The sequence below is a fragment of the Ambystoma mexicanum genome, chromosome 6p (genome assembly GCF_040938575.1).
Source record: "Ambystoma mexicanum isolate Mex_15411 chromosome 6p, UKY_AmexF1_1, whole genome shotgun sequence".
Classification (NCBI taxonomy): Eukaryota; Metazoa; Chordata; class Amphibia; order Caudata; family Ambystomatidae; genus Ambystoma; species Ambystoma mexicanum.
In genome coordinates this window covers 885,820,499-885,832,728 of record NC_090935.1, presented here as the reverse complement: position 1 = coordinate 885,832,728, position 12,230 = coordinate 885,820,499, and the positions used below count along the sequence as shown (strand labels likewise).

The 12,230-nt window shown below is 41.6% G+C and overlaps 1 protein-coding gene across 6 annotated transcripts in view; it reads left to right on the top strand.

Annotated features, from left to right (window-relative positions):
* EPB41L4A (erythrocyte membrane protein band 4.1 like 4A) overlaps positions 1 to 12,230 on the top strand; it is a 1,024,616-nt gene that overhangs the window by 482,895 nt on the left and 529,491 nt on the right. For all 6 annotated transcript variants that reach the window (XM_069625493.1, XM_069625495.1, XM_069625491.1 and 3 more), the window contains exon 9: positions 7,243 to 7,306. In XM_069625493.1, the coding sequence (XP_069481594.1) occupies positions 7,243 to 7,306 (64 nt within the window). The remainder of the gene's footprint in view (positions 1 to 7,242; positions 7,307 to 12,230) is intronic.

Below are 12,230 nucleotides of genomic sequence, written 5' to 3'. Positions count from 1 at the left end.
ACACAGGACATATCACCCACTGACTATTTGGCTCTGCGCGTGCTGAGACATTACTCTTCCTTCAGTTTAGCCTGTGGCGTGCTAGTCGAGTCTGGCAGCTGATGAGGCAAAAGTGCTTGTCATCTGCAAAGTGTGTGCACCTGAAAAAGGTCTCAGCTGACAGAGTCCTCCAAAATCATGGAAGGACCATCCACAGTGCGCTTCCAGTTCAGTTTTCCTGCCACCGTGGGGGACATGGCAAGACACAATTTCCAGTGTCAGGAGATAGTTCTGAGGTGCACATTGGTGTACGGGTAAGACTTAACAGGTATCTTTGTGTTTCTGAGAGTTTAGTGTGAGTATGCTATTGTGGAAGCATGTACCATAGGAAGCACAAGTACATGAGGCACCATGAGGCCTCATCATCATCTTCAGAGGTGGATATGGGTCGCAGGCGTAAAATGCCCTCTACACACCATCGATAGTCGCATAAGCAACCAGCTTGTCCCGGTTCTATCGCTCTAGATCAGCTGTAGGCAGTGATGAGGAGACAGTTGAGAGTGAATTGGTAAGGCAATAGTTCACTGCAATCCCAGAAGCGCCTCTAGTGTAACCTATCAGGAAAACGGCCATAGAGCAAGACTACCTGAACCTGGAGGAGGCGGACACGTACATTGAGAAGGTGGTGTTCGCAGAGCTTGCGTGAGGGCTACCCTTGATATTTCCAATAATGAGCAGCAAGTAACCTCTGGCATTCTAGTCCTGTACAGATACCATCGCCTTCCATGGCAGCCACCCCTTTGGATGATTATGCGAAGGTGGTATTTTTTGAGAAAAGGCAGAAACAAGAGAGATTGTGCGCACCTTTATTTTTAAAGAAATTGTACCTTGTTTAAGTGTTGAAGGCTAATTTCCCTGTAGACCTGTAGGTAGACTCTCTGCAGCCATGTTTTGCTGGGAGGACTGCAGTAGCATTGGAACACCACTGATGTGGTAGGAAGGAAGAGGGAGAATATGTGGAATAGGTGAAACATGTGGATGGAACGGGTGAAGCATTGGGGATGGAACGGGTGAAGTATATGGATGGAACAGGTGTAGTATGTGGATGGAACATGTGAAATATGTGGAAGGAATGGGTGAAGTATGCGTATGGAACTGGTGAAGTATGTGGATGGAACGGGTAAACTGATGTAGAATGGGTGAAGTGGGTGGAATGGGTGAAATGGTTGAACGGATGAAGTAGGTGGATGAACGGGTGATGCTTCTGAACCGGTGAAGTGGGTGGAACCAGTGAAGTGGGTGAAACGGGTGAAATGGGTGAAACGGGTGAAATGGGTGGAACCAGTTAAGTGAATGGAACGTGTGAAGATTAATTATATGTGGATGGATGACGTGTAGAAAAAGGATAACGTGGCTAGAACGAATGAAAGGAGCACTGCATAAATTGGTTGGAGTGCAAAAAATGATTGAAGTGCTTGGAACCAGTTGGAGTGCTTAGAACGAAGCGGAGTGCAGGGAACGGATGCGAGTGCAGGGAACGGATGCGAGTGCATGGAATGGATGCGAGTGCATGGAACGGATGCGAGTGCATGGAACGGATTGGAGTGCATGGAACGGATTGGAGTGCATGGCGTGACTTACATGGAAAGGTTTGGAGAGCATGGTAAGTCTGGAAGAGCACTAAAAGTAACGGTTTGAGTGCTTGAAACGGTCAGAGTACTTGGAACACTCGGAGTACTTGGAACGGATGGAGTACATGGAACTATTGGAGTGGGCTCGACCTAATGTAAACCACCATACTCACATCTCCACGCTAACTCTCTTCTCTACACCACCACTCCAATAGAACACAGCAATACTTTGACATCATTCGGTATAGCTGTTCTCATACCATCATTTGCCACATGCTCACCATCACCCTAACTAAACACTGCTGGTTACACACCCACCAGCCTAGGCGTTTCTTCTTAGGCCTAACGCAGCCAAAATCGGTCTGATACCAACCTGCCAGAATGAACACATACTCTTGATCTCTCAACCTCCACACCTACCGTTAAAAAGCAGCTATCACACGAATGCCACACTAGTTGCACACATATTGGGTGCTCGCACGCACCTTTTGACTCTCTCTACTCTCAGTACTGACCTGAACTTCGGTTCCTGAGGGCGTTCAACCTACCAGCGCCTTGAGATCATACAAATGGTACATAAGGCGCTATATAAATGCAAAGTAACATAACATGACATAACATAGACCAGTAAGGTGTCCAGACATTTGGTCGACTGAAAACTGGTCGAAAGACATTTGGTCGACGCAATTTTTTTTTAAATTATATATATATTTTTCGGGTTTTCGTTTTTAAAAAAAAGGGTTTTTTAGAAAAAAAAGGGGGTTGGGGGGGGACCCCCCAAAAAAAAACAAAAAAGGGGTGAAAATAAAAAAAAATAATAATTCGACCATTTGGTTTTTGACCAAATTGGTTCGACCATTTGTCTGGTCGACCAATTTGTTTCGACCAAATGTCTGGTAACCGACCAGTAACGCTGGATGGCCACTAGATCACCTATTCAGGAAAAGGACCCCTGTAATTGACAGCATTATGTCATGTTAAGGAGACACTTTGACACAGTCAGAAATAGCAGCTTTAGTTCCCACACCAGCAGCAAGTCAATATGATTGAGAGATGAAGGTGGACTTTCATTCCATACCTTTAAAAGCATGATGGGTTAATGCCCAACAAAGCAAGAGGATATACCTAAATAGCACTCCACTAAATTGAGTCAACTTGAGGTTCTAATGTCCTCAAATCACTCCACAGCAGAAACATAGATTTGCCATGAGCATGCCAGCAAGGAGCAGTCCACCCATGGAAAACTGTTATAGCTGTGTTGCAATTTCCACCTGCTTATATTTGAGGCTAATAGGACTCCATCAATCACAGCATTGTTCAATTTTCTACAGAGCAACCAGCTTTTAGCGATATTGCGATTGCAGCAAAAAAGCTCAACATTTGCCATTTTTAAAGCTAATAACCTGCAAAATATAGCAATTCACAACCTGCCTCTTATTGTAATTAGTTTAATTCACAAATTCATGCTACTTTTGATATCCAGTGCCTACAGCACCAGTGGTCTCAAGCTCATAAATAATTTAAAGGAATGTTCTCCCTTTTATCCAGATGAACAATAAGGACGACAGAAATACAAATAAATCAGTTTATTTGCTCCATAAAACTATTGTCATCAAGAATAAATGCTGGAAAGCCTGCATATTTGTGCCACACTATTTTATTTTTCTTGCAGCAAAATTTGAAAATCAATGCCACAATATCCTGCAAGGTCTGCTTCTGGGGGAAATAATGAACAAGTAGCAACCACAGCAATGAGTTTAAGATTAGCCTTACCTGGGGGAAACTATCCCATGGTCCAAGAGACAATAATGGCACTACTACAAGGAAAACCTGGACTAGATGTTGCTAGGAGGCCAGCTTTATTACGCATTTATAATGATCAAGAAAAGGAAGCACCAGTTTGGTGACATATGAACACCCCCATATATATCTGTAGGTAGAGTTCACCTGGGTGGACACCCAGGAGTAGGATCTAGGGAAAAAGCAAAAGAGAAAAATCTTGAAACAGGGGAAACATCCCATGGTAAATTTGATAGAACCAGCCATCTCAAATCAATGTAAGGGGGAAGGCAGAACAATACAAGCCTACACCCAATATAGCATAGGGTGATTATAGGGTTCAGGGCACACCTGAAAGGGAAATGTCCAGTCCTGGCAAATAACCAGATATAAACCGAGAGTTAGAATTACCTATAATTTCAGAGATAGAGCACAATTTAGGGAACCTCAAAGGTAGAGATGAGGACAATACTTTATCTCACCCACAGAAAGGCAAGCCACAGCTCAGAATCCAAGGAAGATCAGAAACCTTGCTTTCTCTGAAGTGCTGTTAGTAGGATTGCTAAATATATTTATTTTCTAATATGTGAGCGCCACTGTGCTTTGCTGCGCTAGGCCCAGCACCTATGCAGTAATCCTAATCCGTCGAGAAGAAGAATGGTCAGTTTCCAAGATGCAGCAGAGGGAGCGCATAGCAGGGCACATGGGTTCCATTGTCTCTGGGCAGTGGGATACTCCAATAAGCAGATGATTACATGCCTTGACTATTGGATGTAGTAGAACTGCATCACTCCCTAACACGAGAGTGAGAATGAATGCCAGGTAGCCTCCCATAGTCTCATCAGCATTTCAGTTACCTATCTACTCACCCTCTCTTCCAATCCCCACATTTGTTTCATTGTGATAGTTATTTGTAGCTAAAGTGGATTTTCCATGCTATTCTCTTCAGTTATAAGTTCTTAGTTGCGTGTCACTTACACTTATATATGCTGTTAGTCTTGCAGAGACTTAAGCTATCTCCCTGTGGGAATATTGCCACTCATAAGGCCGCATTACAATTACCCCCATCCGGAAAGATTGCTGGTAATTGGGGGGGAGCACTGACAGGCCTGACCTTCCTGCAAATCAGGCCCCCATTGTCAAAAAAGTGCTGCAATTACCGGCACCGGTATCATCAGTGTCAGTAATTGCAGCAATCCCCTCCATGGAATAGGGACTTAACGGCATTTCCACCACCTGAAATATCCCGGAAATGGTAGGAGCAGTTTGCCGATATCCTGCCCCAATTACTCATAATGACCCCTATAGTGAACATAAAATCCATTCATTTTACTAATAACACAACACAATTTGTGCCAGTGTGAACTTGAGTTTATTGTTGATATAAATAGTGTCCGTTGGCGACACGTGTTTCGGCCATTGGCCTTCTACACAGCCGGACATATAATACTTAGCCATACAACAAATTGGTGATTACTGTTCGTCTCTCTCCATACTTCTTAAGTGCACCAATCAATGTGTATATTCCCCGAACCTTGTCCTTAGAGTTCCTTTCTCACTATTGAGTAGGGATTTAACTCAGACGAACAGTAATCACCAATTCGTTGTATGACTAAGTATTATATGCCCGGCTGTGAAGAAGGTCAACGGCCGAAACACGTGTCGCGAAAGAAAACTATTTATATCAACAATAAACTCAAGTTCACACTGGCGCAAATTGTGTTGTGGCATTAGTAAACTGTGTGTAAAAAGAGGTAAAAAGAACCCTTTGCCCACACGCAGTCCAACAGTGTGCATTAGGGAAGAAATCAATAACACAAGGCAATCTGGTGCGCGAGAAACCCCTCCCAACAACCCCACGGCACTAGAACACATAAAATCCATTCATTATTGCTGCCACTTTGTCATTTCAAACCTTATATTTCTTGGCCGAAGTGTGAATATTTCATAATAAATTATGGTTTGCATTCCAGAGATTAAAGTGATTGAAGTGTCACAGTTGATTTTCCCTTGATAATTGGTTAATCTTTAGCCTACCAGTCATTGAACTGTCCGTATATCTACTTTGCAGCCTATCATATTCTGATGCGTAAAGTGTTGCAGTTCACTTGCCATTGAGATACTTATGTGCAAATGTAATGCACAAAAATATGCCCAGGGACATCTCAGAGATTTTCGTGGCATTCCCACGTTTGCTTCAGTTGTACACTTTGCGAATCAGGTGAAAAAAAGCAGGTGCATATCTGAGGTGCTACAGGCTTTGCCTGATTTGCTGTGATGCAACTCTTTGTGAGCCAGGTCCATTGTGTTTTACTTGATAAGTAATTTGAACCAAGCCTCTGTGGTATATGTGCAACTTAACTGAAACACACCTCAGATGGCACCATAATGAGTCCAAGTTGCAAAGATCGTGCAAGGGTTTTTATTTTTCTCCTTCCTCTAGTACATTGTGTCTCACTCCTCTTCTGTCCCTTAGATGTTCTCACTCCTCCTAGGTCTTGCCTCCTCCCTTTGATGTTAGTCCTCCTTTAACTCTTTACACAACCTTGTCCAGCCACTTACCACACACCCATGCACACTCATACTGCAGAACCACCTTTACTCCTTAGTCCATACCTCACCTGCTCCACTAATCGCCTCTAGAGCCTGCCTCTCTTTCCTTTCTCCTTTTGGTCGTCCTCGACCTCTGCCTCTGACCACACCCGAATAACCCACACTTCCTGCTTCCTGTCCTGCCTTGTATTCCCCCGTTCTCTCCCAGCATTGGATATCTCTCCCTGGCCAATCTGGCCCTGACTTCCCCACCGGGGCGTGTGCATATAAAAATGTCATAAGAAGGGGCATAAGCTCTGCCCATTTCCCCCACATGGGATTGGCATGTACCAAAGATGTTGGCCCGGGAAGGCCAATGTTTATGAGTCCGAGCAACTTGTAGAGCAAGGGCATGAGTCAGTAGCAGTCAGCACATACACACATCTCGGCACAAAGGGTGGCAGGAACTGGGGCCCTCCTTACTGCCACCTCAGGCGTAGGACTGGCTCTAGATGCCCCTTAGTGGGGTTCCTGTCCCCTCTTGACAAGCCTAACTTATTGACCTTGTCACAACGTGTACTTAGCAGATGGCAGTACTCTGCATTGCAAATCCCCTGTACAATTACAAGTATTTTTTGTCTGAGAACACTGTATGAAGCCCCGTTATGGAATACCTTACATTTGCATGTATGTCAGAAAGTAGACTCGTTTATGCATTCACAGCTTTTTATAAAAACACTTCTAAGACCTTACAATCTATATTATAAACTTTAAATGTGGTGAAGAGTCAAGACATTGTTGTTCACTTTGGTATGAAGTGGCTGGTCAGTTATTGTATTTGTAATACATCTTTTTTTCAGGAAACTGTTTAAAATGGTTCAGCTCCTCTGGAAACAAGCTACTAAATGTATTCAAATTGCAGGAATTCATGATTGTGTAGTAATGTTGAGTCATTGTAGCCAGGCTGTTTTTTCATATTTTTCAAATTAACATTCTACTCCCATTGTGCCATTTGTTTAAAACTATAGTTTTCTAGGCTTCAATGTATGAAAAAGAATTTAAAAAGTGATTTTTTTCAAGAGATTTACTTTTGGATGGCTCCGCTTTTGAATCACTGCTTATGGAACTATTGCATGAATAGAACACAGTCACATCTTAACGCTGCACTTTTAACAGCTGCCCCTCAAACTGAAAAGCCTCTCTGTTTACCCCAATTCCCATTCAACACGTCTTCCTCCTCTCAGCCAGACAATCTAGTTTGTTGTTTCATGGAATGACAATTAGCAGCATTTGACTAACCTAACACCTCTTGATTTTGCAGGCCAAGAATTACAAAGGTCCATTTTAAAGAAACACAATTTGAACTGCGGGTCCTGGGCAAAGATGTAAGTTTATAATTTGTGGTGTTCTGATTGCATATGATAAGGTTACAGCATAGAAAGAAAACATTTATATATTTCTTTACTTTGTTATCATTTCTGTGCTTGATAATGCAATGCCGTATTTTTGGAAGTTTGTAAGCAGCTTCAGACCTTTTCAAGTACTGTTTTCTTGAAGGATGCATGGGCTTGGGCCCAGTTGTAGTTCTGGCACACACAACCCAAGTCAATCCTAGGTGATGTCCACAAGTATTTGAGCCATTAATGAAAACACTTGCTACAATGTGAAGTCTCTTGGAGAGGAGAACTAAAAAATACCTACCTACAAACAGAGGCTCATGTGGCCAATAGTAATTATTATTTTCTTTTTTTGTTCTTTTTTATGTATGTGTTACAGTCAAATTACAATCAAATTTTCAAGTATAAAAGTAAATATTCACTTGTATAAAATATAACATGCATACATCTCCAACTAAAATTCGAGTACACTGAAGTGAATATAGTCAATAAAACCAAAACAGTATTGATATATGATATGATTGGTTATTTATAACGTGCTTAATACCGAGAGGTTTCTAAGCACGGACCCGGGGATCGAACCTGTGTTGCTCTGCGTCGCCTTGCTTCCAAGGCGAGCATGTTGACCCTGAGCTATACTCCTGAGAATAACGAGAATTTGTCCATGCATTCATCCTCTTATCAATATAATTAATTCTGGTTCAGAGTATTTCTCATTCCCCACTTCAAATGAGTTAAAATTACCCAACTCCTTCAAAATCCATTTCAAATTGGTTCTTGACCTTGTGAAACTCTACACCAGAATTCCCCAGTGCCCAACCAATCTGTGCAATGTATAAACCGATCAAAGTGCTCAGATGTTAGACTCAATGTGCCTGCACCGTCAATACATGGTAAATAGATTCCAAAACATTTTGGTTACAGAATGGGCAGTCTGACACTGTTCAGGGCAACATATGGTGATACACCAGGACCTCCGTAGTAGGCAAGAGGTTCCGTCTGAATCTCATATAATTGTTTCAGTAGACAATATTCTTTTCGCAATGTTGGAAGATTAGCTAGGGGCCACACACACATCACCTAAAAATACCTGGTCAGATTTGGATAACTCTTAAGTTATTGTTCACCATTCTTTTGCTCTAACATTTGGCCACAGAACAAGGCAGGGACCCTTTATGCTTCTGGTTTTGGACTCTGGCCTGTGCTACGGCTGAGGGATCACCAGGCGACACAATCAATTTTAAAGTCTCTAGACAGGTTATTCATATTACAAAAGGTTTGGCTAAACCAAAGTGATGGTGTTAGAGTTTTACCCACACAGTGTGGTATCCCACCAGATTTTTCACTTTGTATAGCAGCCTGGTCCTCAGCCCTTCTCTGCCTCCTTTATATCAGAACTGCTTCCCTGGGGAGTCAAACATTCAGTTAGAGTCACTGGGATTTTGTAGGGTTCCAGACATTTCTTTCATAACTCTCTTTCTTTCTTCCTGTTACTGGGGGTTGTCAGGGTTTCGAGTAAGTACACATATACTTGGTAGCCCTGCCTGGTACCTCTCAGTTCGTCTGTGAAAAATGTTAATTTTGATTTTTAAATTATAAGTTTACATTAGGGAGACATGACTAATTTCGTGTCCCCGATAAAAAATCTCACCCCACAATTATGTGTAAGAAAAACAGACAGTGATTTCTCAAAACTTGAAATGTATTTAAAGAATTAAATTCAATCTAAAGGAAGATGGCCCCCAGCTTTATACCAAGGAAATTAGTGTTATATGTTTATATACTTTTAGCTATTAGCAAAATGTTTCCCTGCTTATGTGATTTTTACTAATATCAATTCAGACAGGCATTCATTTTCATAATTACTTCTGAGTAAAGATACTAGACATTCTATATACACCCACTATGATTGCTTCGATCTAAGCAACACAGTATTCTTCACTGATAGCACTGCTGCTTATCAGCAGTTGTGTGTACATATTGAAATAGAGCCATTTCAGAATTCTTCAAAAACACTTGATTTTTCCAGTATCAAGACAAGTTTGGTATCAGAGAAAAATACATGAACATGACATTTAAAAACACCTACTACTACTAAACACTAGACATCTACTTGGCACTGTAGTGTGAGATTGTGAATGTATAGGCTATGTGCAGGTCATTTAAATGTAGGCAAGAACAGATTGCATCTGAATACTAAAGGAATGGCATTAATGTTTGCATTGGAATTACTCCATCAGCAAGGTCCATTTTCAGCTTCCATTTTTCTATGCAAGGGCGTCTGTCTCGATCCTGTCTGGGAACCACCATCTAGATGGTTTCGACTCCCCAGCCATCTCCTTCCACTTGTATTCAGAAATATTCCTCAATATTAATCTCCCAATTAATTATATCTATCTGTGGGCCAGTCTCATAATCTAGAAGGGAGGGGTAAACTAATTCCTAAACTGATAGAGGCATTTTATTTTAATAGTGTAACACGGGATGTGAATAAAATTAGGATTATTATATTGTGTAGATCAGAAGGATTAATTAAAAAATAATTCAATGTTGCTGTGTGATGTGTATTTGCAGAGATAATTATTTTACCTATTTATCTTCATCTTTAACATTATTCCCATGCAGATTCTAGGTTGGGTCGAGACATATTTTTATATCTGATTTGCAATTAGACTGTTGTTTCTAAAAGCTTCCCTAATAAAGTTATGATTTTATTTTCATGATTACATTTTGGGGTTAAGATGCAACATATGTGACATTCTTAATCAGTTTTCAAGTAAAGGAATGTTGATTTTGGTCAGCAGAGGTCACTGTTTATATAGCCCTTATACATTCTGATTCATTAGCTTCATGTACAGGCTAGTTTCTGTCGCTTTTGCATGACATCTGATAATTTGTTCTCATGAATTTAGATAATTGGACTTTGTGAGTGCCTACACTTGGAGGTCCAAGTACTTGGAGGTCCATTCTTCTTTGAAGTTATACATTAGCCAGTATCTGGCAGGGTTTTATGAGGCCTTGGCTTGGAGCTAGTTGCAACATGATGAATCGGGGCCTAACTGTGGCCTCATTTTTTGTAATATGGCTGGGCTGTAGGAGTGAAGTGAATCTTAGATAAATTCAGGTCAACACCAAGCTACATGTACCATGGAGTAGAGAAATGAATACACACTGTCCTCTTACAAAAGTGAGGACCAATTAAATTGTTTTACATGTCTCATTTCAAGTAAAATAAAATACAGTATTATTCATAGTGTAGTGAAAAGCATGAAAAAATACAATGGAACATCGAATGTTGTTTGGTTATGATCCACAACCACATCTTCTGCCAACAATATTAGAACTATGAAATGGTGGGGAAATCAGAGCATTTTTTTTAAAGCTCTGAATCCATGTTTTAGAGGCCTGCTAAATTATTTTGGATGTGGCAACACACTCATTTTACATGTGTCACAGTCGCAACTTCCCTATGCATTTTTTTGCATGTCTTCACATGCTGGCTAGGCAATAGTTGAAGAAATATGAGATTTCCATTTGTGTCTTTAAAAAATGACATCAGGCCTTTTTGCACTTTCGCTTGCAGAACGTTCCTATTTAAATAATTGTAGATCTCAGAAGGTCCTTAGTATCAACCAGCCAGTCTCTGGATTCACTTAAAGGCTTTAGAAATGTTTGCAGTATTACTTTGTTGAAAAATGCTCTCGGGTGCGTGCACACTTATTTGCACCTCGCTTTTTTCAGAAGTTCCCTTTTCATCATGACAGCAAGCAAGATGCGCAATCCAACAAGAGGCATCATTTCGTGAATGACGCCTCTCTCTTTCATTCAGAAAGACTTTTCTGTTGTCATTTCACTATAGGTAAATGGCACTCGGTTCCACAACTCCCCACTTGTATGACTGGCACAGGCATCAGAGACATCAGGAACATTTGGGTGCCAAGGTACTTAAATGTTTCCCTTCCTGTTTGGCTTCCTGTCAACTCATGGCTGGACTAGAGATTACCTGCCATAATCTCTTGCTTCTGCCTGATCTATGACTCTTGAATTAGCTCCTCTACACCAGTTTAGGAGCCTCGTTATAGCCAAGTTCTTGAAGAGCTCTAAACCCTTATTCTTCTTCCATGTACTTGCTCTCCTCCTCTCCTTCTCCTAGCTTTATCCTCCCTCCTCCGGTTGTCTAACTGCCGTCTCCACTTTGCTTCTTCCTCTCACTATTCTGTCCTTTGTTTCTCCACTCTTCTTTATTTGACCTTTCTCCTCCTCCTCCTCTTTTTTCTACTTTAAATATCGGTTACTGCTGTTCCTCTTCCTCACTTTCTACGTTAAGGAATTACCGATACCGGTAAGGGTACCGGTAATCCCTTAATGCCTGATTACGAGGTCCCTTTGCGGGTCCCGACCTTAACGGCTGGTGTGTACCAGCCGTTAAGGTAAGGACCCGCAGAGGGATCTTGAAGGTGATTACGGTACTGCATTTCGCGTTACCGTAATTACCGCCTTCCCCATTCCCATTGAGCCCTATGGGGCAAAAATGGGAATGGGGAAGGGCCAATGGTAAGTGGGGAAATACCGCCCCGCCAACCTTGGAATGGGGCAGTAATTCCCCATCTCACCATGGCGGATCCGGTAAATTATCCGGTAAATTACCGGCGTTAACCATGGCGCTAATAGCCGGGGTCGTAATGAGGACCATGTTCCTCCTCAGACTCTAGCACTTTAGTGCTCCTCCTCTGCCTTCACTCCTTCCTCTCTGTAAGGAACTCGTGGTGGCAAAAGTAAAGACAGACACAAGAGATCACAGTTCAAGGGTGTTTATTAAACAGTATAAATGGGTGAGAAAAACAGCTAATCTAAACCTAAATCTAAGATGGCAGCAAGCTACAAACATCAAATAATAATAAGTCAGTCCAAG